The sequence below is a fragment of the Seriola aureovittata genome, chromosome 13 (genome assembly GCF_021018895.1).
Source record: "Seriola aureovittata isolate HTS-2021-v1 ecotype China chromosome 13, ASM2101889v1, whole genome shotgun sequence".
NCBI lineage: Eukaryota > Metazoa > Chordata > Actinopteri > Carangiformes > Carangidae > Seriola > Seriola aureovittata.
The window spans coordinates 21068278-21092635 of record NC_079376.1 but is presented as its reverse complement, the minus strand read 5'-3'; the positions used below and the strand labels follow the sequence as shown (position 1 = coordinate 21092635).

Here is a 24358-nt window from a genome sequence, read left to right as displayed (position 1 = left end):
AATAGTCACTTCTAGACACTTTCACCCCACTTACATCTGGTATTAAAACTGCGCACAAGTAATGTGAGGTGGCCTCAAATCAGCTGTAGATGTCAAGATTGCGATTCCACAACCTAAGATCCAAACACAATGGGATCGAGACCACTTCCGGAAGTGGTCGGGCAGATCCGATCACATTATGATCACAATGCATTTACATCAACAAGCATTTTTCCGTATCCAGATAAGGTGGTCCAGACACAGATCACATTTCAATACCAGTGAGTTTCATTTAAGTTTCTTGATGGAGCATGATGCCAAACTCTCGCACTGAAGCATTCTTTAAATACTGTGTCTACAACAGCAGTTTATGAGGATTATGCTTTTTTTTTTTTTACTCTCTCCTAATAAAAATAAGGCTAATGGCATTGGAGCATTAATAGAGCTGATATAGCCATTAGTTATATAATTTGAACTTTTATGAATTCAATATCTATCAAAATTTACATGAATGATTTAAGTTGCACTTTAATATGGGGAAAATTATATTGCAGTTGCTGGTACTTTTGCCATTTTCACTAAACCAGTTTTTAATCAGTAGTAAAAACATATCCTGAAATGTGATTTCATGGATTTCATCGACCATTAATGTTCTTGCATATTCGCGGGTTAAGGAGATTCCTAAAGTGTGCAATGTCAATAGTTAGGTGACTCAGTTAATACCATTCTACATCCAACAACCTTATCATGCCCATAATTTACAAATAAAGCTGTGTACCTGACATAATTTATATTTAACTTTCATTGAAATGTAAAATTATCAGGTACACAATAACATTAACTTAACTTCATGAATGAAAATTCTATGCAAAACTAATCTACATCCCTGTGTGAGTGGTGGAGGCACCACAGCCATGGGAACAAAATACTGCCAATTATAAAACGACCTAATTGTGCCAATTAACCAGCCAAACTGATTAGTTGGCCAAACCCATTAATTGGTCGACCACTAAAGATAAACTTAAAATTCCAAACTTATCCTGCATCAACACATAGGAATTTTTTTGTTGTTGTTTTTTTAACACTGTGGCAAAGAGGTGTATTTTAAACTCTTGGTCTACATTGAAAGCTAAATGTTTAAAAGTGATGTCAGTAGGATATAAAGTCAAACTGCCTTTTCTACTCTCTGCAGTTTCTGCAACTAAAGCTGCCAGGAGTTGTATGCTGATGGGAGCTCAGTTGGCAGTTTCTTAAGTACATATCTCACCAACAGTTTGGGAACCCATGTCAAAGAAGCCCAAAATCACTGGCGTGAATTGGCCTCTAGGGGTTGCTGCAATAAGAAAGAACACATTTTGGCTAATAACCATTGACATTTTTGCCTTAAAAACACAATTCTTCTTTCTGGTAATACCATCTTCAGACCAAGAATCATAAAAGTTAACTCATTTATTTTTGAATTGCGAAAGCATGCCAACATAACAGCCGAACAACAAATCAAGTCACATCTCTTTAATCAATTGGCATGAAACTTGCTGTGAGTGCTTATAACCATGGCCTTGACAAAATGTTTCCATGGCAACTCTGGCCTGCTTGGCCCCCACATTGCTGCTTTAAGCTGTATTATTATTATTGCATTATTTCTGTTATTTAGCCTACCATCATTGATTTGAACAGGGTGGACAAAATAATAGAAATATGTATGTGTTACACAATACAATTCAACTGCACTTCAAACTGCAGCCTCCTAACCATAATTAATTAATTTATTCAAGACCACTCAAAAACAGTTTCAACATAAACTCAACATTATAACCTTCATGACGATAGAATTTATTGCGCGACCGCTGTATTAGAATCCATTAGTTTTCACTTAGCGTACCTAATAAACCGTTTACCTACCAGTGAAATGTCCTGGGAATGGTTTCACGCTACCCGACAAAAATCCTACACATATCAAACAGACTTGTGGCTCACTTCAAAGCTGTAACTGGATCAACCAAGTAAGCAATCGACAATAGCAACTTGCTACTCATAGAAAGTATGATCGAGTTGTCATAGCCATTAATGAGTAAGATATGTGGTAAGGGGAGCGTAAAAGGTCAGCAACAGTTTTATTTTTCCATCCTTATAAAAGTCACGGCTTATATCCATGGTTTGTTCTGATTTTAAAGTGGATTTTTTTGGCTCTGCCTTATACTCCACTGCCAGGCACCGCCGCCTTCTTCTACAGGCTGGTTATTAAGTATGACCAATATTACTGATATGGTTTTTAAAAACTTTAGATGCATATATGCCACAGCCATCATTAGTTATAATTATCAGTTGTAGGCACAGACTCCAAAATTTCTTTTATTTTATTAATTTCATAGTTCTATCATTATTATTGATATTATTATTATCACCATACCACTTCTTTTACCTCTCCCATTCATCCTTTTAAAAATGTAACATAGTAACGTTTACTTAGAACATATTTTAATCGACTTACTTTATATTTTTATCTGAGTACATTTTTAGACCAGTAATTTCACTTACACTTCAGTAAGATTTCATTTAAGTAAGAGTACTTTTACTTAAGTACAATTCTCCAGTACTTTTTCCACACCTGCAAGTGAAAATACAGAAATGGTGTTGCCAAACTGCTGTCGTCTAACTACATTGTCTACTCATTTTCAGAAAGACTGTGGTTTTCCTGGCTTTTACTCTAGATGTACTGTCCATTTCGAATCATACCCTTGAGTAGTAATGAAATGAGTGTACTCAATGTTATGACTTTGTATACCCCACCTGAAATGGGTTGGGTCAGAGAAAGAGGAGTACTAGGAGGAAAAATGAGCAGCAATATCGCAACTTGTAGAAACAGATGTAACACATATCTGGAGTTAGTGCTCAGAACATATCTATATAAAGGGTTTAAAAAAAGTCAAACTGGTTCATATCAACCAACATTTAAATGCTCTTTCAGCTTTGCATTCACACACTAAAAAATAAAGAGCCTCTGCAGTTTCAGCAAGGGAACTATTTGATTATGGGGCATAGTGCTTTGGTGACCTCCAGTGGAAAAATGAGTACATACAAAGAACAAGCACCATTTCTGTTCACAAAAATCCTTAACGAATCTGAAAAATAAATAAATAAATAAACTTTTAATGTAAAGAATGATAACGGCTCATTGAGACATGCAACTTCAAGTATGGATAAAAACTTTCCACAGAGAGTGTGGTGTACTCATCAAACCCCACAACCAAGGCTTCAAGACTACAACTGAGAGGCACAAAACAGACAGACTGAGCACTGAAAAATGTTCAAGAGGAAAATATATTCAAAACATGTCTGGGAAATCTGTATTCAAACAACTGCCTTTTTAGGTGTTATCTGCCAGCTGAGTCAGAAAATGCCAAAGGGCGAATGTGTACAAAAAAAAAAAAAACACAGAATATCTGAAATCGAATAAATGTGAGGCCTGAGAGAGCAACTAAGACTGCAATCTTATACATCAATCTTAATGTTAAATATCTATATTGAAACTAAGCATAAGGACTTCTTTTCTTGCAAAAGCTTCCATCAAACCACTGCATTTCTGTACTTCAGTAAATAATGCAACTAGGATTACATGACATAAGAAAGGCTTTGTAAATCTGATGGTGGGAAAACTGTGGGAGTGAATTTTCTGTTTTCAATGAATTTCTGACTGATGACATCTGTGAGCAAATACAGGGGGTGGAAGCAGCATCAACAACACCTACAATGTAATGAAATCCGATACGATAGCTGGGAAACAAACAACCTTTGTAAAGTTTATAATATTTAGTTTTTGTTGAGACTGTCAGAGAGATGTAGGTTCAATAACATGGTAGCATTTCATTTTTGTAAGACTGCAGTTTGAGTTGGTCTTGTATTTGCCTGCATTATATAATTTGATTTAGCAGTGCTGAAATAATAAATACTTTATTAAGCAAACTATTGAAAACTATTTTGACAAAGACATTCATTGGTTTCAGCTTCTCAAATGTGAGGATTTGCTGCTTTTTGCAATTCATACCATTATAAATTGAATCTTTGGGTTTCTGGACAGTTGGTCATACAAAATAACTGAAGCTTTTGGCATAAGACCACCATCACCACCACCCACTCCAGGCAAGAAAACAAGTTCAGTGACAGAAAAAAAACTTACAAATAATCCCTTTAGACTTAAAATTTTGGATGGTTTCATGACAGAACTCAATTTGTTAAACTCATGACAACTACAATGACTGCTGGTGTGCGAGTATATGTAGAAGAATGATGTCACTTACTCTGAAAGCAGGGTTGGCTCCCAGCTCCAAGAGACATTTGACAGCTGATGTGCACAGGTTGGACGCAGCAATGTGCAGGGCGGTGCCAAAATCAAAGTCACTGCAGGTGGCATCTACCTCTACAAAAAAGACAATAATAATATTGTACAGTTAGTGATGTTGTCTTGTATCATTTTCTAACAGCTGCCTCAAGTTAAAACACTGAGATTAACCATTGACTATCATTTACACTTAATCACCAGAAAAACTGAAACCCTGCTCCTGCAGAGGTAGGATCTGCCTCCTTGTTTAAGTATTGATATCTGACCAGTTGCATGCAACACCAGCTTCACTGCACTTCATGTTTGAACAGATTGCTGAGAACAAACTTAGACCATAATCTCATGATGATCATGGTATAGAGACCAAAACAAAAGACATCATAGTTTCAGCAGAGCAGCAGTTTTCTTCAGTCTAATGCATTAACAATACCATACTATAACCAACAACCTTATCATAATTTATGAATAAGGCTGTTTTATGTAAAGTTAACTTAAATTTAAATATAAATTATCTCAATTATACAATACCTTGAGTTTGTATATGTACAGTTATATCACAGTCAAAGCAACCAGGACACAAGAGACCCTGGTAAATTAACACGAAAGACATTTAGATAATAAAGGGCTTGTTAAAGAGCCAGCTTTACTGAGTATATAGAGTTACTTTAAATTTGCTGAGTAAAACCTGGAGCCCCCTCAAAACTGCAACATGGACTGATATAAAAAGACATCGGCTAACCAGCATCTGGGAACAGGCCCCAGGTCCATTACTGAGTCACTGACACAGCATCTGGCAGCTGTTATCAGGGCCAAAGGTGGTCCATAACAGTAGTGAACGGGGACTTCTATTTCTCTACTATCTGTACATGCCATGCTGTGACCACTCGGGGTCTGTGATGTTACAGTATCTCATCAGTTCACTACAACACTTTTTCACAGCTTAACCAGCTCCAGTTGTTCAGCTGCGAGACTCATTTTCTGTATGTATGGGACAGACCTAGTAAAACCTGAAGTACACTGTACGTGTATACTAAGATTTCAGTTTTCACAGTCAATAGTCATATATATATATACACACACACACACACCACACACACACACACACACACACACACACACACACACACACACACACACACATATTTAACTTGAATGAAAACAAAGGATCCAATATACACAAATTGCTGCCTATATAGAGCGATTACACTGCATTACTGCTTCTTCATAAAAGTATTCATATCAGCACATATCGGAGAATATATGCACCGATACTGATATAGCTGTGATAGGCCAATGTCGGCCGATTTTATCGGCCGATCGATAAACCGGTCAGGCTCTACTAAGAGCAACTGTAATATTGTTATAAAAGGCAGGATTCTGATATAAAATGCAAAACTGTGGTAAATTAAATGTTTCTGAAATCTTGAATTATGACATTATACACACAGATACTGTAAATGGGCCTGTCACTCATAAATGTACATATGTTTATTTAAATAAAATTGGCTGAACAAACTTGGTGCATCACAACATCCAAAACCTGATCTATTACAAAATGTACCTGAGCAACCCCCCAAAATATGGGAAACTCGGGATGTCACGTGAAAAAATATTTTGGTACCAAGTCAAAGCCAAAATTCTGAAATGTGATGGTACTTGTTCTACAGTGCCATAGGTAACAGATGTACCATAGATGTCGTAGGTAGCTGTACTGGTATTCTTCTGTGAATATGAATTCAGGGTGAGTGAGTTTCAGCTGTTAACTATATATTAACAATATATCGTCAAATTGTTCATGTCCTGAAATTTTACCATTAATGTTTGTATATTGCAACAGCTGACATCTGTTGTAGCAACACAGCATTCACAAAGGCTAACGGTAGCTTGTTTGGGCTAACGCAGCATCAGCTTGTGTGTGTGCGTGTGCGTGTGCGTGTGCGTGTGCGTGTGCGTGTGCGTGTGCGTGTGCGTGTGCGTGTGTGTGTGTGTGTGTGTGTGTGTGTGTGTGTAAAGGTTTACCTCCATCTGTCAAAAAACCCATTGATAATCAAAAAAGTCCACCTGGTCCCAATCAGGGCACAAAGGGAGATGCCTCACTGACATTGACAGGTGTTATTTTTTGCTGTGGTGACAAATTTGTTATTGAGAATCAAGGAATTTCAGTGGTATTGGCACTACCAAATTTCTGGTATCTTGACATCCCTCCTGGAACTAAAGGATAACACTATACAACAAATCTTTAAACATCAGGTCTGTGCTTCAACAAATCCACCTATAAAGCTTTGTATACTGTGCAGGAATTTGTCCATACATGTGTAATGATAGGAAAAGCATCCACACATATCCACACTATCTGTGCAGTATTTATTTACTGAGGCAATCAGTCAGAGTCCTTTCTGAAGACAGAGAGCTGTGTACAAAGCTTTCCCCATCATTCTTCATTCCAACCTAGCTCCAGCACCATCAACAAGACTTCATCTGCTGACTAGTGATTTTTATAAACAAGACTTTATATTGGTATGAAATGAGTGATTATCAAAAGAAATGTTATCAATCTGCAACTCCTGCTGCAACTGTCTAAGTACATCCACACTGCAGACAATGAGTTGCCAGTAAGTACACCTAACGATATCTAGAGACTCCCACTGACATAAAAAAAAGGGGTGGGCAATTTAGAAAAACATTACCATCTGATGCAAATGCACTACAAACTACAGCCATTTCTCTGACTTAACATCTACAACAAAAACTGTATAAAGTAAGTAACATAAAGTCAAGTCAAAGTGCAGATGTGTTGTTTTGTATTGTATTGAATGTAGCTTCTTTAAGTGCATCTAATAAAGTGGCAACTCAGTATGTTCACTGCAGGAAAAGATTAATTACTAAGGTCTTAATCCTCACAGCAGTTGGTTTTGAAAACAGAAATGTCTGCCCTATACTGACTGCTGGGGTGAGCCCCCCCCCCGTGCCCTCTGGCTGCATCTCTGATCTCACCTCCAGGCTGGGAGGCGTGCAACACCACCTGGATAAGCTGCGGCACGTCAAAGTAGGCAGCGTAGTGCAGGGCCCTCATGTTAGTCCAGCGTGAGCGAAGGTTAGGATCAGCACCCAGGCCAAGGAGCTGGCGAGCAAAGCTGGCTGCTGTGTCTGCATCACCTGGGGAGGAGGGATATGATTACGTGTTTTGAGAAGGGGGAAGGGGGGGTGGGTAACAGACATTATAGCCGTCTTCACATATGAACTCTGGACAATGTCCAGAGAATCACTTGTCCTTTCACACATGCAGCACACAACCAGAAATTGCCCATGTGAGACGTATTCACACCTACTGGAAATACTCCTGTTTGGTTTAGACGAGGGACGGTGCATGGGTAGAGCTGTCATTGTCTCTGGACAATGACGGGTCTATTCACACATCCCCTCAATCGGAAATTACACAGACTTTGTACTAGGGTGCTGGAGGGGTAAAGTCTGTTTAATGTCCCATTCAACTGATTTGGACATTTGCGTTCACACATACAGCTCCTCCAGATAATGTCTACAAAAGTTCAGGGTTACAGTGCATGTGTGAAAGCAGCTTATGTCAGCTCTAGAGTGTGTTTAACAGTACTGATGAATAACAGTGCTTACCAAGTCATAAAGGGTTATGTTCAGTTGTGAAAATAGAAAGATAAACTGACACTGAGACAAGACAGTAGATGTGTGTACACTTTACAGTCCACCTGAGAGAGTTTATTCAACACCACTGTCAATACTAACCAATGCCTGGGGCCCCAGCCTTGCAGCAGTAGTGCAGGAGGCTCATATCTGTCAGTCCATCTCGATCATTCACACCGCAGCCTCTCTTTAGGATCTGTGCAAAGACAAGATATGTAGTGCATCACTAAGGATCTGGTGTCACTGTGCAGAAATATTACATAATGGGCTATAAAGTGAAGCTCAGGGACACAGATCTGATGAATGACAAGCAAGCTGGGACTCTCTTAACTCTACTCCTCTTTAAAATTGGACCAAACCCATATGAACAAACTCAAATTAAAACAAGTCATTTATTTATCAAGGGTAGCATTTATTGAGTGAGAGAAAATAATAGGCTGCTTTTACCCTTGAGACAAATGCTTCCCTGCACAATTTACTGCATTGCAGCTACTTTGTGTAACTCTGGGTGGAGGTGTTTTGGGGTGGATTGGCATGACCTCCACCAACCAACCAAAAAATAGAGTTTCATTTTATTCAAAATATTCTGGTGTTTTCAATTATCATATTAAGGCTGCAATGACGACGTCAATGTTCATTTGACTTGTCAACGATTGAATTAGTTGTTTGTGGATTATAACAAATAAATGCATGTAAGTACAAACAGAGGAGAGTTTTCACTAAGGCAAGGTAATTAAACAGTATCAAAGCATATGCACAGTAAAACCATCCAGGATGGCCTCACCTCATTGCCGATAAGGTCAATGTTCTTCTGAACCTGGGGCACCCACTGCCTGAGCACAGCGAACAGCTCCGGTATTGTGGTGGTGGGATCCAGAAGAACCTCCCTGCACTGCAGCTCACTGGGGTCAAAGAAGGAGAACTCTGGAGGTGGAAGGAGGGACAAAAACCGCAGACATACATATCTACTGTAATGTAATTCACCTTGATTAGTGAAAATAGGAATCCAAAGCTTTATGTTCCTTTTCCTCCTGCATATGAGGAGAGCATGCAGTGACTCCTCTACCATTGACACTTTTATTTATGTTATTTAGCAAATTTATGTGCACTTGTTTCATTTCAGCTCAGTGTGACAGTCTCTCCTGCGTTTTGCTATCATTTATGGTCACGTTTCCTCTCTTCAGTGGAGCAGAGGAGAGACAGCCTGACAACTCATTACATTAAGTGCAACCCCACCAAAAACATCATCATCATCCTTGGGGAAATACTGGCATGTGTGAAACCCTTAATTAACTTTCTGCAAATTTGATGTGACAGTGGATGGCATGCCGTGAGTTAGGGCTGCCCATGACCAAAGATTTTCCTTGTTGACTGGCAGTGAATCCATTAGTTGACTAGTCTTTTCTAGACTTTTCATGATACTGATTTAATTAGTTAGATATATATTTTTGGGGTGCAAATGGTTTGAGTCCAGGGCTGATAAAGAGTGTTATAAATAACATTGTTAACATTGTGCTACATTACAAAAAATTCCAAACCCTAATAATGAGCCTTTGAAATATAAATTTACAAGATAATGAAAGCTGGCTATTTTAATTACACTATACATGTTAAGCCCATCTAAGGACAAAAGTTGAAAATTAGCCAGAGCTAGCCCTACCATGAACCATAAGAAGCATTAGCAAACCTGACTAAGTCAGAAAACAAAAAAGTTCGGCCTACTACCAACTAGGCTGGGTTCAAGACTTCAGATTTTTCGTCCCATCATGATCATCATTGTTTCAGACATGATTATTACTGCTTGTCTCTTGATTCATCTCACCCAGTGCTGCACTGATCAACAATCAAAATTTGCCATCAGCTGATCATTATTTCAACTACATGATCAAAAAAGCAGCGGAAATGTTTTTAAAGTTTCAGTCATAAAGCATGTGATATTGAACCTCTTCAAAGTCTATTCAGTTACATAGAGAGTGAGTTAATTAGCCTGAAATGTGACACACCTCCCTGGGTGTATGTACTCACCATAGTCACTGGGCATGGGTGCAGAGGCCACCTGGTGGATAACCGGCCGCTGATGGGAAGAGAGTGCAGTGTGGCAGCCCAGGACGGTGTCCCCCTCGACAGGCTCTGAAACATCCTCCTTTGTCATCTCCCCCTCAGGGCCTGTGGCAGGAACAATATTAGAAGTCCTATTCTGAGAATACAAGTAGGTCTAATCTCAAAGTAATGAGAACTTCACTTCTTTTATGAGACATGACTACACTGAAGTGATGCTGGTGATCTGGTTTTTGGATGTTCGTGCTTTAAACCCTGTTTCTCTCTGGCACTATCCCACTAAATCAGTAAGCTTCTCAGTATTTCTGCTAACTGCATGCTACTCAGAAAACTGCATTTGATTTAACCTCATAGTGGAATTTATTGGATAAGAAATAATTATGCAGTATAACATCACAATACCTATAGCATTAATATTGTTCACATTAGAGTAATATTATTATTCACTTTCACATCACAATTTCACAAGTGGATATTACAGCTTCTGATTCTGCACTATCGATGCAATACTAAAGATTGCAATTGTTACATAAAATTACAAATTGCAATACAATTTCTAATTATAGGGCACCACAGATACTGAGGTATAATGAGGCCATGTGCAGTACAGTAGAGAACTAAATACTTATGGGTAAAGACACATCTAAAATGTCAAACCATCAAGATAATCTGATATATGGCTTTAAGGATTACAGATTTAGAAAATCCGAATTAGACTTGAAATAAAATTCAACTGCCATAAAACAAAGCTTGAGTGATGGTTTTAGCTTTCCTACAGAAGATCTTAAAGATAGGTCTATTGTGAACATATGCTTAAAGAAAAACAGGAAGTTAGGGAAATGGACGGAAATTTAAAGACATTGAACACACACAGAAACGGGCGCGCACACACACAGGCCTAAGCCTGGAAAGACAACACTGATCCTAAAATCTGCTGGAGCAACCAACACTCACTGTCGTCTTCTCCTTTATCCTCTTTCTCGTTGATGTCCATGAGAGCCTCCCAGTCCAGCTAAGTTCAAATCAAGAGATACAGACTGGGTCCAGCAGAAAACCTAACCAAGCTGCTCCCCAAAATAACCAAGTGTATTGAATGTCCCCTCCTCAATCTCCAATAACACCCCCCACCCCCCTCTGATTATACCTCGTTGATGCCCTGACTCCCATGTCCAGTTACTATTTACAGCCTGCACACTTTCAAGGGATAGTGTTCTCAGTTCTGACTCTGACCAGCTGGAATGTCACTCTCACTTTCCAGTCATGTGCACTGCTGACCCTACTGCCACCTCATCTGACTAGTCAACCATTAAGACCCACAATGCAGAGAATGTGGATGGAGGGTGACAGTGAAAACAAAACAAGACTAAAAGGGCAGCAAAGTGGTGGTTGTGATTTGGACAAGTGCTCTTCACAGTAAAGGCCAATGTCCAATACCCCTTGAGAGCAAGCATCCACCCTACCAACTCCATAAAGAGAGGGGTTCTATTGAAGTGTCCCAGTAAGCCATGACAATGTGACAGTGAACCAGCATGAACAATACCAGGACCCTGACATTGAAGCAGCTAAATGGAAATCAGCCACGATTCATTTTATTATTTACATGTCTGCTTTTCCTGCGGTGACATGTCAAAATGTCTCCTGTGAAAAAAGTCTATTGTACTTCTCATTTTATATCTGACTATCTGGCTGCATGCTTGGGTAAAATGGTGTTATTTTGCTAAACTGTTTTTATTCTGAGTTCAGATTGATGGGGATCAGGATGCAAGTAAGGCTATAAAATCAATTTTCAAGTCTCTGAGGCCACTGACTGGCTGTCTAGAGATTAAAAGCTTGCAGTGTGACTTGGGACAATGGCCTACTTTTGCAATAAGCCTCTCTCGTTTGTGTGACCTCTGATGTCATCCTGCTCCAATCCTCACAGCTGATACAGAGACAATGTTGTGTCATATTTAGGACTGATTTCTCAAAACATTTAGACAACCATTGCTTGCTATCCAGCTGTTTTGACTACCCATAGTGTATGTTAATATGTTAATCTATTAAATGCCATGTTCAACACAGCATCATTAAAAGACATAGTTTGTTGTAAGATTGTGGCAATGCACACAACCATAGTTCATTATATGGATAAAATATAGAATTAAAAAAATAAATCAAGCTCATTTGAATGATTAAAATACGGTACAGCATATGTTGTACTGCGAATTCTTGGTTTTCTTTCAGCATTTTGGAGCTGTTCAGGTTCTTAACCTTGAAGCCCCTACACATAAAACGCCCAACCACAGGTGTTTTCAATTGGCCTTATTAGACACCCCTATTATCATTTTATTTGTATATTATGTAGTTTGGTGATATCCTGTAACTGCCAGCACCTCCTCCTGAGGAGAAGTCTAATCAGCCTGTATTATTTAAAACACCTGTGTGCATCCCACTAATTTACAGGCAAACATTCTTTAAAGTTTTTCACAAAAAGCTATTGTTGTACAGAAAAATAACTATACACAACACAGTAACAGACACTGGGCTGATTAACTGATGATAATCTTGGGCTTATTTTAATTTATTGTACACTTTACCACAGTTTAACGTCACTATTTCCTATATCAAGCTAGCTTTAGCTAACGTTAACTAAACAATCACAGTCAAAGAGGTGAGTGACCACTCCCTCATCTCTCACACGTTCGTAGCACTGAAGACAGCTGCAGCTACGTTAGCTCATCAGATGTCTTAACACTCAGATATTATTGATTTCCCCATTAACTTCTGCTGTTAATACAACTGTTATTTAGCCCAGATAGCTCACAGGAAACTGTTAGCGGGCTAGCATGTTTAAAAGCCGGTTCGGCTCAGAGACAGATAACTGACGACACATGCATTTTAGTTGATGCCTAGCATTAATGAACACATAGCAGCCACTGATTTTATGCTCATGTATTGTGGAAAAAGTTGCCAAGAGAGATGAAACACCTTCTCACGCTAGCCCTTACGTTAATGATATCTAGCACAAATATTAGCCCAAGCCTTCTAGCTGCTTAAAATTCACTTTGCGACTAGAAACAAAAATAAATATAATTTTAGACAACTAACAGCACATAAGAAATATTAACGTTACCTTAGCCTTGCTGCTCGTTTCAATTCGCTCATGGGGAAAATGACTAGAAAGCCAGAGGCTGATTTAATTTCCGTCAATTGTTCTGCTGTGCCACATAGCTAAAGTTCATCCTGTTTCAGCATTCAGGCTTCAGAATAAAGGCGTCCAAGATACACTTCCGTTCTTCAAAATAAACTACAACGCACAAGCATGTCAGATAAAATAAAGGTGACCGTTTGAATGGCGTCGTATGGTTCTGATTCAAATACAATTTACAGATTAAATGTTATTTTAAATATTTTAAACATTTTCAAATACTTCAACAATAATTTCAAAACCTTCAAATGTGTATGATCAAGTATAACAGATTTTTTTAATTTTGGAATTCACAATTACTTAGCAAATACACTGCTCTATGAGATATGACTGGGACACCCACTTTGCTGATACTTCTACAGTATATGCACACAAATACTATGTCATGTTTGCAAGTATAACAAAGTGGGACAATTTTGCCCCCCTTAACATTTAAGTCCATCCAAGAGACAATTTCCCAGGGGTAGCATGAGAATGTGTGGGCTGAACACTTCCCATGAATTCAGAAAGGCTACATTTAGGGCAGCTTCTCCAGTGGATGCCGGTTTACATTGAACCTGATGACCCCACAGCACCTGTGGTTGCCTCTCTCTCAGATCTTGCTCTTTGCTGGTTGACACCAGTCTCACTGGTTCAAGTGTAGGTCTGCTCCAAGCAGTCAGAGCTATGACCAAGAACTCTGCACATCAGGGCTAAAGATAATTGCAAGTAAGCACAATATCTTACCAACAGTTAGGCCTAAATAATAGCACCAGGCTATAAGTTGATTATTTGATTATATGATTCAGTGTAAGATGCATTGTAAGAAACATTAGATAGATAGATAGATAGATAGATAGATAGATAGATAGATAGATAGATAGATAGATAGATAGATAGATAGATAGATAGATAGATAGATAGATAGATAGATAGATAGATAGATAGATAGATACTTTATTCATCCCCTAGGGAAAATGCATGTCTCCAGTAGCTCATTGGTTATAATAATAATAACAGTTAATAATAAATAAACAATAATAATGAAATGAGTCCACTGTCTTTGGCTGAGTTGTTGTATAGCCTGATGACAGTTGGGACAAAGGATCTCCTGAACCTCTCTGTTCTGCAGCACAGTGAGATGAGACATTTGCTTCTGTAGCTGCTTCTCTGTCCTGCCAGAATGTTGTGCAGAGGATGGTTGGTATTGTACAAGATGGCCTCCATCTTATATTGTACGTGCATAAAAGCATAAAAGAGTACTCTGGCCACCACTGACTGATAAAACATGTGCAGCATTTCACTGAAGACGTCGAAGGACCTGAGCCTCCTGAGGAAAAAAAGCCGACTCTGCCCTAACTGGTAGATGGCATCCGTGTTCAGGGACCAGTCCAGTTTACTGACCAGGTGCACACCTAGGTATTTCTAAGTGGTCACCACCTCAAGGTCCTTCCCTCTAACGGTGACTGGCTGAAGGGTGGGCTCAGACCTCTGACGGTCGCTGACCATCTCCTTGGTCTTGGAGGTGTTCAGAAGGAGGCAGTTGATTTGCTTCAATTTTTTTTTTTTGAGTTCATCTGGGAAAAAGACCAGTCCTGCCAGAAATCCGTTTGTCACTTGTGTGTTAATTCCGTCGCTACACAATATATAGTCGAAGTACTGTTACTTGCCCTCAGCTGGTGAAGACAGTGGAAGCTACAATTGCCTGAACACTGTTTCCATGGAAACGTAAACAAAACGGCTAGCAGTGATTGCTTTACACACACTCCGCATGAACCACGGTTTGCTTAACTTTTTGTGCGCAATAACTGGTTTTACTAAGTGAACAGCTGCATTTACTTTTTTTCTCCAGCCAACCGAATGGACTTGAGCAACGTTAGGCGTGTATCCTCTGCAGGCTACCGGTTGCCGGAACGATCCAATGGAACCAGACCGATAGCGACCCAGCCACCGGCGGACAGGACGCGCTACGCCAAAGGAGACGCGGTGTCCTTAGAGCAGAATCCAGATAAGAGTGATTCCGTTAAACAGGACCGAGTGTGGAAAGAGCTGGTGTGGAGAGAGAGGAAAGGAATCAAGGAGTGGTGAGTATAACCTTCGCAGATAATGTTCAGTGAGGAAAACCAAAGAGTGGCACATGCCACAAAACCGTCGAAATAAGATCCAAGACTTTATTTCTAACACATTTAGTGGCTGGTTACAAACTAAAATCATCATTTATAAGTTTTTAGTTTATAGTCACTGAAGTTAAACGGTCTTAGCCTAACTAATACATTATGGTCCACAGGGAGAAGAAGTGGAACTTTCTCAAGAACTATGATCAGATGGTAAGAAAAATGCAAACTATGTACTTGCTCAAAAGTTGGTTACTTTTGAAATAAGGCTACTTTCAAAATAGTATATTTAGTATTATACCTGATTTCCAGAGCTACAATTCTGAATACCTTCAAATAAATATGCTTCCATCACTTCAGCCTGGCACCGAAAACAAGAGAAATATTTGCCAAATTTGGTCATTATTTGTAGTGACAAGAATGAGATGCAACACTGAGCACTGAAATTTAAAAACTGACCATTGATGTAAACATTTTTAATATCTGCAACAAGTGTTATGCTGCAGCAGTTATCTAAAATATTATTATTCCCTCTAAGTTCTTTATAATGGTACATAAACATGTCTAACTACTCAGTGGATTATTATTGTTTATGACAATTTTGTAAAAAAGCATCCTATGTGGTAATTTATCACAGAATAACTGCCTCTTTTGTCAGGTAAATACAATGTCAGCTTTATCTGCAGTTCATTCTACAGCTAAATGTTGCCAGGAAACCTCTGACTGTGGTTTTACCCCTTTGTGTTTGTAGGGACAGCCGAAGTCAGAGGAACCTTTACCCAGTTACGTGTCGCTCTTCTCTGATCGAGTCCCCAACACCACCAACCAGATGTTAGGCAGCAGATTGTCCACTCCACTGGGGAGTGAACTGGTAAAACTGGACAGGCTATTACTCTTATCTGGAAGCCATCACAGGCGCAAGCAGGATCCAGAGATGCTCCCCTTCTAGACCACTCTGAGAATGAGTCACTTCACATCCGGACCTCTGCACATAAGGGTTTTTTAGTCTGGACTCTGCAAAGCTTTGACTGTGCTGTCCTCGTTGGGAGCTCAAGTTTTGGAAGTGGTGGCGCTCAACATGGCTTCGCCTAAGTGAGTTTAGATTAGATTTAATGTTGTGTTTTTTGTTTGTTTTTATTTGTTTGTTTGTTTGTTTTAAGTAAAACGCTGACATCTATTCAGAAGCCATATCAGGGGAGCAGTCAGGAGTAATAAGAAAATGATAGCTTGCTGTCCTATATGTTTTAATTTACCAGATTAGTTGTAATTCATGTATCACCAAATAAAGACAGGTGAGAAGGGAAGACATCAGTAGATGAGATCAGGTCATCTGAGCTCCATCAGGTATTTAATCAGATACTTGATAATCCAACAAGATACCTGATCAAATTTGGATGAGTTAAAGGTTGTATCACCACTACATTTCTCCCTCCCAGAAACCCGAGGGCTCAAATAGTGTTGGGACTCAAAGATAAAATAAAATAACAGAAAAACAGAAAAACAGAAAACATAAAGCTTAAAAGCATCTAGGTGGATGTAGATCCCTAAACAAACAAAAACAAGAAACAAATAAAAAACATAGCATATAGTCTGACAGCAACTATATCAGAAGAATTTTACCATATGAGAATCTTACTCACTGATATACTGATATATATTTTATTTTGGTATGAAACTGGTTTTATTTTTTTATTTAAAGACCTAAAATGGCTGTTACACACTGTAAGATGTTGTCCAGGACCTAAGCCATTGTTCCATGGTGGAGCCGTGGAACTACACTGATTTCATTTTTGTGATTTTCATGATAATGGAGTTTATGTAGCTGCACTTAATGGGATTGGCAGCATATCTCAGGTTTTTATTGTAGTTGCCTCAAAATACCATTCTGTATAATGTTATGTTGTTATTCTGTACAATGTTATGTTGTTATAAACGACATGTTGTTATAAACAACATAACTGCCCCTCTTGTCCAAATTTGAATTGAAATATTGGTCTCCAATGAAGTTATCTTCAGATGATTGTATGCTCTGAGTTTTTCTACATTATAATCAAAGTCAACACCTCATTGGAATAAAGATTTTCCATTTCAAAGTCTCTGTGTACTGGGTGGATTTTTGTTTCGTTAAAAGTAGGAGATAATAACAAATGGTCAATCAGTACATCAGATTAAGACAATATTATGCAATTTAAATGCCAAACTTGGAATAATTCCAGGTTAAGAGTTTACTTAACCTTAGTATGCTTAAGTTATCTACGCCTCATAATGTAGTTTCACGCATGTTGAAGTGCATTCATTCAAATGAGACGGCAGGAAGAGAGGAACATCACAAATTTCAAATTTTGCACAACTTGTGCACAACAAGCCAATCAGCTTCCAGTGGATGTATGCGGAAGTGAAAGAGGATGCCGGCTGACAGGAACCTGCGTCAAGGTAACAGAATCATAAAGGAAATCAGAGACGTCCACCTTCAAAATAAAAATCTATCTCGATATTAACTTATTATTATAAACAATGAGCTACTGGACGCATGCATTTTCCCTAGCGGAGGAATAAAGTATCTATCTATCTATCTATCGATAAACATTTGTTTTATTTTTGTACCATACTGTGGCGCCATTTGGTTTTACTTAGTTTTATTTTAAAAATGTCAAACGGAAGTCACTTCTAAAGTATGCCACCTTTACACTAGTGAAATCGTAGCAGCAGCAGCATCATCTGGCTGCTAGTTGTGTGAGAAATCCTGTGAGATCCAGTGATCAGAAGTCCAGGTTTTTATCCAGAGGATGCAGTCAGACACGTTACTGCACGTGGCCAACTTCAGCACACTGTTTGTGTGCATGGTGCTGAAGTTCCCGCAGATCTTTGTGCTAATGCGAGCGAAGTCATCGACTGGAGTCAGCCTCAACAGTCTTCTGCTCGAGTTGATCGGGTATGGGATTTTTAGTAAAAGCTGTTTGAGTTGTGCGGGCATGAATGGAGGCCTTTTTGTTGTGTGAAGTGTGCTAAAGTTGGTGATTAGAAGGGAGAATTAAGTGGGATTGATGCAGCAAATTACTTCTACTTTACTTCGTATTCAGTGTTATATTAATGTGATCTCTTCCTGTTCAGCACCGACTGCATCCTTGGTGTAGACAACCACACCGCCAAACTCCATTTAAAATATGGCTAATTTATTGTGGCCTTGGGCCTTGGGCGTACATGTTTACATATTTACATATTCTTAAACGTGATATAAAACAGCTATTGAATCCCTAATAGATAATGGTAAATTCTACATAAATCTGAACCACCCCTTATTTAATAATACCTCCCTCCTTACTACCCTGGCGGCGTAAAAGGAAGGCAATGTGTGTGCACGTCGCATCAGCATATCCATTATTTTCTAGACTAAGTGCTAAATAGGACATACAGAGATTGTCTCCAGGGGGCTCACTGGCTGAGTTTTGACGCACAAAATAATCCCACTGAGGTTTAACACTAAACAATTGTGTTTTGTTTACAAAGCTGTAGATTTTGGTTGGATTACTGAGCACAGGGCCTCAGTTAGGTCTTTTTGTCCCAACATCTGTGTTAATCAGCTGTGCTGTCTGATGCTAAATCAGTGCAGTCGACTCATTCTTCAACTAATTCTCATGCATTGAGCAGGAAGTGTGGATTGAATCTGTGTTAAAAGTTGAATGTATATAGATTCACTGTTGTTTGTGTTTACTAGCCTGTAAGGCTGTATAATTTCTCAGTGTTCTGGCCCTCTTCGGTGCCTGGCAGTAGCTGCACTGTCCTAAACGTCTCCACTATGTTGGTGAGCGATAGCTTGCTGTCATTGTGCATGCTAGAGTGAAATAGCCAAGCCTTAAAGCTGCACTGGGTAAGATGTTTATGCAGTGATAAATTTGTTTTATCGGGTTAAATTACAAAGCATGGCTTCTATCCAGAGAAGTATCTTCCCTAGTTAAATTGGAGCACATTCACTCCTGTCATCCCTAATGGATCTCTGGTCTTTGGCATTGTCATTGGTGGGAAGAATCTCCTTTCATATTATGTGACCACATCTTAAAGGGGCAGTAAGTAATGATTTATTACCCCATATAGCATAAAAGCCCACATTAAATCAGCAGGAAGTCCAGTTTTATTCATCAGTACCTCTGATGGTAAAATTATTCAGCCCTCCTGTCCACGAGCAAAAACTGTTCAAACATGGTCAAGTCTGAATCTGAATATTGCCAAATCTATCTGTCATTTATGTCGATTACAAACCAGCTCTGGTAATGTGGAAAGTCCTGGTTCAGAAACACCTTGATGAAATTGATAGCTTACTTAATGATCCCTATGTGTGTAAAAGTCAAATAAGCAAATAAAGCAGTGGTTCCCAAATTTCTTCACATCACGACCTCTAAACTGACACAAATAAGACCATGGACCCCATTTGAGAAGATTTTGTCCCAGGGCCCACATTCTGATAAGATTTTAGTTTTTACATGTTTAATTACAGAAGGTTTCTGAAACCCATGACCAAAGTATTCATACATCCTGTCATTGTGTTACTTATTATTAAATTATAGTGAAAATAAATCATTCCCCTTTTGCTTGGGACCCCCAGGAGCCCCCTCAAGAGTGGGGGTCCCAGGAACCCACTTTGAGAACCACTGGTACTGGTACTCAGGCTGTTGAACGTGAACACGCTATGTGCAGTTCACTTGCCACTGCCTTCCAGGATTTGGGGATAAATCAGGAGTTTGACACTGCTAACATGTGAAATTATCTTGTGCAGCTTTATCTTGGATTTCGTTCTGATTGTTTATCATCATTTATCTTCGACTTCACCCTGTATAAGTTTGTCCGCATCTTTGCCTGTTCATAGAAACACACATCAACAGTCCGTGAGCACGAGCATCCAGCTGCATGTTAGCTTGGTAAACAGGATCTTCTGCTGTGGAGTCTCAGAAATTCTTTTGCTGGAGACTGCTGAAGTTCTAGCTTCTTCAGTTTGTTCATCACGTTTGAACATGTTTATCCAAGCCACTTCCATTAAGGAGTGACTTGAACATTGACTGCTACCGTTTGGTTCTCCAACAGTCAATGAGTCGGTCATACTGTAAATGCTTCAGCATTGTATGGATGGGTGGCACGGCAAATGACAATCCTCCTCACTTCATCGCATTTTGAGTGTTTTTGTTACTTATGCTGTTGAGCAATGTTTCATCTGAATCAGTGCTGAACATTTTAATACAACGTCATGACCTGACACCATCTGCTCTACAGGTTCATTGTGTTTGTAACGTACCAGATGTACTATGACTACCCACCTCCAACATACCTGGAATATCCAATCCTCATTGCTCAAGGTGAGTTGTCAAAAGGTGCCAGTTATAATTTTGTAAGATAATATGTCATTTTTTCATATTTACTGTAGTAACTCGCTTCTTGATTCGTTTATTTTTCAAACATAGTTCTAAATACCTCACGCTTCTCTGCACAGTCTCTGTCTATTGAAATCAAACACGGTGATTTGTCTTGTTAGAGCAAAGCAGAGCATTAAATTGGCCGATGGTTTATTATTATACATAGGGATTTGACAGTAAATCAATAGATCATGTGTATGGTTGATGTGCTCAGTAACCGATGTCATGTGAGAATGTCATAGTATGATCTCCGTTTGTAACCCGTGAGAGCTACAATGACAGATTACATCCGAACTACAGAGGAGTCAGATTTCTTATGTCTTTGAAAGTTTTGTAAATGAGAAATATTAGCTTCTGAACAAGTTAATGAGACAGTGAAAACTTATATCAGTGCCCCATGAAATAAAAATGAAACCCAGCCGTGTGAAACATGCAGCCCATTGATCATTTGGCCTAAACTCTTGTGTTATTATAACCTGCCCTGTGTCTTCAGATGTCATTCTCCTGCTCCTGATTCTTCACTACAGCGGCAGCCTGCGGCAGAGCCTCATCTACGCCTTGGTGTATCCTTCCACTGCACACTGTCACTCTCTAATGCCACTGGATGTGAAATTGAAGAAAATTAATGACCCATTGGCCTTTGTTGATACCTTTTTTTTATGTCACGTGTTATTGCCTTAACATAATGTGTTCAGGTTTGTCGGAGGCTGGAGGCTCCTCACTGTGGAGAAGTGGATCATAGATTTGGCCATGGTAATAAATCAGTGTAACATCACTCAAGTCACAAAATGTCAGAGAGTAATCGAAGGAATGACATGTCATCCGTCAGGAGTAATGAGGTGGAGGTTTGAAAAGAAACTTATCCAGACCTCATTGCACCTGGTGTATCTCAGGAAGACACCCACACCTTGCTGGTTAATGAGCGAAATTACATTTTTGCATTTAAGTAAGTAATGCTGCAGGTGTTTGTCCGCTTAAAGTTTTTAGCTACAAAAAGTGTTTGAAACCTTTTTGAAATGAAGCTCAACTAAACAGGTCATGAGATCATGTGAGCAATAATGTACGGACTTAATCTACACAAGGATCTCTCCTGACTTCCTGACTATCCTGCCTGACCTCCACTCTCTTCTCAGAGCCTGTGCACGTTCATCAGTGCAGCCAGTAAATTCGCCCAGCTGCAGTGCCTGTGGAAATCTAAGGACGCCGGACAGGTTAGCGCCCTCTCCTGGGGTATGGCTACCTACACGTGTATGGGTGAGTGCACTGGACATGAGAACCCAGTTTCTTCTCTTCCTCTCCCTGTCCAGGCTCTGAAGCAAGTTTTTGTCATTTTTGTTCATTGGATTTCCTGTGTTATATTTGTCATACCTTTTCCTTTGGAAGCCCATTACTGACACATTAGAACAAGAATAATTGTCATTTATGTGCAAATATTTAAAAAAAACAATCTGTAAACACTATATTATACTTAGCTCTGGTTTGCAGCTTACATCCATGTCTGTCCAGAGTCATATAATGTGCAGTATTTAGTGCACAGAGGGTCTATACAATCACCACAGGTTGAAGGTGGGAACCCAAGATTAGTGTCACCAGTTCAGTATCCAACCAAATGTGAAATATTCTTCTGTTCTTGAGTTACAGCATTGAATAATGGCCAGGAGTGTCTTTGTTAAACAATGATCTTACAATGAAGTTGACCTTTGACCTTCTTGATATTAAATGTCATCACTTCATCACTTTATCCTATTAGACATTTGTGTGAAATTTTGTCAGCGAATGAATTTTTTGCTGTGGTCAGTGATGTTGAACTTTGACCTTTGACGACCAAAATCTAATCAGTTCATTCTTGAGTCCAAGTCAATGTTTGTGCCAAATTTGAAGAATGGGACAGACAGACAACCTGAAAACACTCCTCGCCGTCACTGAGGCAGAGGAAGTCATGAAATACTTTACCAATTTATGAGACATTCTTCTTCTCCCTAAAGTACTATTACTGTAATGTTTCAGTTCATGAATATGTATCACACTATTTACTTAGCTCTTAATTTAATAAATCAGCAATTCTACGTTTCATTAATTAAATATTACACTCTCTTGGATAATGAGGATGTCACTGACTCGGCTTTCTCTTTGTTTCAGCGCGGATCTACACCACCACAGTGACAACTGGGGACATGCAGGGTAAGTCAGACTGAATTACAAATGACTGTGGGATCTGTAGTATCCCAGAAAAGAATTTTTAATGATCTCTTCAAATTACAGAAGGAAGATTTATCTCTAAACAACAATCGTCATGATTTTACAGAAGTTAATTTTTTTTTTTTTTTTTTGTGGTTCTGGTGTTCTGCAAAGAGGAAACCAGGTGTGCACTGATAGGTGACAGGAGTGAGAGTCCATAAAAAGGCAGCCTCTGGTTGCTCAGTCACTGGCCTCTAGCATGTAAATAGTCAAAGCTGATGCCTATGCTCTCCTGAGGTTCATTTTGTTTTGGACAATAGACTTTTAAAACCTTCTCTGGGATGTGGTTTGTAGCTTTTACATATTTTCAGAGGAACAAATACAGTAAATTTGCAGTGTGAAATCTCAAACAGGACTTGCCTTAGCTGTTTCTTTGTTTAACAAGAGAGTTTCCATTCTAATGAAAAGGCCAAATATTTCTATAAGTACTGAACATCTTGTCAGAATTGCAGGTGAAAGTGAACCAGGTTGCTCAAAGAGAATCTGGTTATTGATAAAGGCCAAATGAATGCAAAGTACAGTGCACTACACTACTTCCTGTGCATTCACACAGGAAGTAGTGTAGTGCACCAGACATACAAGGGATAAAATGTGTGTGCAGGTCAAAATAGCCACTTCTCAGTCTAACACAAATTTGGCTTTTTTCAATCTGAAGCTACATTTTCTGCAGAGGTGAATGTCTCATAATTTTATATAGAGAATCATTATTGATAAAACCTTAAATGAAACCTGGTGACTATTTCAAGCTCTTTATAATTCACTTGAGCAGCTTCGAACTTGCAGATTCTTCAATAATCAGTGTAGAGACAGTTCAGCTTTATTCTGATGATACTCTCCCTCTGTCACAGTCATGGTGCGGTTCATCGTCATGACCTTGCTGAACCTGTGGGTGCTGCTCACCGTGCTCTACTACCAGAAACACAGCAGCAGCACCAAGAAAGAAGACTAAGCTTTAAAAGATGAATCCTGGGGCTGACTGCGACATCACCACGCTGATCCTCACCAGAGTTCACACAGTTACTTTGGACACAGCCAGTACTGAAAAACAAAACTGACGCAACGGTTATGTCAGGCGCTTTGTAATACTTACCCATAAAATGTGCTTTTTATATTGTTTTTACCTCAGTTTTATACCCACTCATTTCTTTTTATAACATTCCAGAGACTAGATATCTTCTTCATACTGTATGGGAAGAAAATGTAGTATAATTTGAAAGGACAGCACCAGCCAAGTATATCTGAGATCTTCCTCCTCAGGATAAAAAGATACAGTATTTTGAATAGCTTTTAGAAATATATAGTTCTTTTTCTGAACTATTTAATAAATCAAACCTTTCAGCTTCTTACATTGTGGTCATTCCAGTGTCATACATGAAAATCCTCTGTAGAGTAAAAGGCTCAGATA

General features: G+C 39.1%; 3 protein-coding genes across 9 annotated transcripts in view; 2 read left to right on the top strand and 1 right to left on the bottom strand.

Annotated features, from left to right (window-relative positions):
• LOC130180744 (CAP-Gly domain-containing linker protein 4-like) overlaps positions 1-13256 on the bottom strand; it is a 64294-nt gene extending 51038 nt beyond the window's left edge. Inside the window, exons 1-7 of one of the 5 annotated variants that reach the window (XM_056394468.1) lie at positions 13146-13246; positions 10988-11045; positions 10001-10141; positions 8760-8899; positions 8078-8171; positions 7313-7474; positions 4278-4396 (exon numbers count right to left, since the gene is read on the bottom strand). In XM_056394468.1, coding sequence (XP_056250443.1) covers positions 4278-4396; positions 7313-7474; positions 8078-8171; positions 8760-8899; positions 10001-10141; positions 10988-11027 — 696 coding nt within the window. In that variant the 5' untranslated portion in view covers positions 11028-11045; positions 13146-13246. Of the gene's footprint in view, positions 1-4277; positions 4397-7312; positions 7475-8077; positions 8172-8759; positions 8900-10000; positions 10142-10987; positions 11046-13145 lie in introns of those variants that run through there. The other 4 variants (XM_056394471.1, XM_056394469.1, XM_056394470.1 and 1 more) reach the window with 4 other exon arrangements.
• c13h2orf50 (chromosome 13 C2orf50 homolog) lies at positions 10059-17397 on the top strand. Of its 3 annotated transcripts, none has more exons than XM_056394475.1 (4): positions 10059-10184; positions 15052-15283; positions 15487-15526; positions 16065-17397. In XM_056394475.1, the coding sequence occupies exons 2-4, from the start codon at positions 15060-15062 to the stop codon at positions 16260-16262; spliced, it is 462 nt and encodes a 153-aa protein (XP_056250450.1). In that variant the 5' UTR covers positions 10059-10184; positions 15052-15059; the 3' UTR covers positions 16263-17397. The 3 variants fall into 3 exon arrangements, with proteins under 3 accessions (XP_056250450.1, XP_056250451.1, XP_056250448.1); XM_056394476.1 differs by lacking the exon at positions 10059-10184 and adding an exon at positions 14741-14927; XM_056394473.1 differs by lacking the exon at positions 10059-10184 and having other exon boundaries at positions 14741-15283.
• A 603-nt stretch (positions 17398-18000) lies between these two features.
• On the top strand, positions 18001-24299 carry slc66a3 (solute carrier family 66 member 3). Its single transcript, XM_056393163.1, has 7 exons — positions 18001-18245; positions 20576-20658; positions 21209-21278; positions 21411-21468; positions 21849-21969; positions 22855-22896; positions 23802-24299. The coding sequence occupies exons 1-7, from the start codon at positions 18100-18102 to the stop codon at positions 23900-23902; spliced, it is 621 nt and encodes a 206-aa protein (XP_056249138.1). The 5' UTR covers positions 18001-18099; the 3' UTR covers positions 23903-24299.
• The last annotated feature ends 59 nt before the right edge of the window (positions 24300-24358 follow it).

Bases quoted from the DNA above. Each gene is read 5' to 3' on its own strand.
- c13h2orf50 (XM_056394475.1), top strand. From the start codon at position 15,060: ATGGACTTGAGCAACGTTAGGCGTGTATCCTCTGCAGGCTACCGGTTG. The intron at 15,284-15,486 runs GTGAGTATAACC...TATGGTCCACAG, and splicing joins AGGAAAGGAATCAAGGAGTG to GGAGAAGAAGTGGAACTTTC. The intron at 15,527-16,064 runs GTAAGAAAAATG...TTGTGTTTGTAG, and splicing joins TCAAGAACTATGATCAGATG to GGACAGCCGAAGTCAGAGGA.
- slc66a3 (XM_056393163.1), top strand. From the start codon at position 18,100: ATGCAGTCAGACACGTTACTGCACGTGGCCAACTTCAGCACACTGTTT. The intron at 21,279-21,410 runs GTATCCTTCCAC...TAATGTGTTCAG, and splicing joins AGCCTCATCTACGCCTTGGT to GTTTGTCGGAGGCTGGAGGC. The intron at 22,897-23,801 runs GTAAGTCAGACT...CCTCTGTCACAG, and splicing joins GACAACTGGGGACATGCAGG to TCATGGTGCGGTTCATCGTC.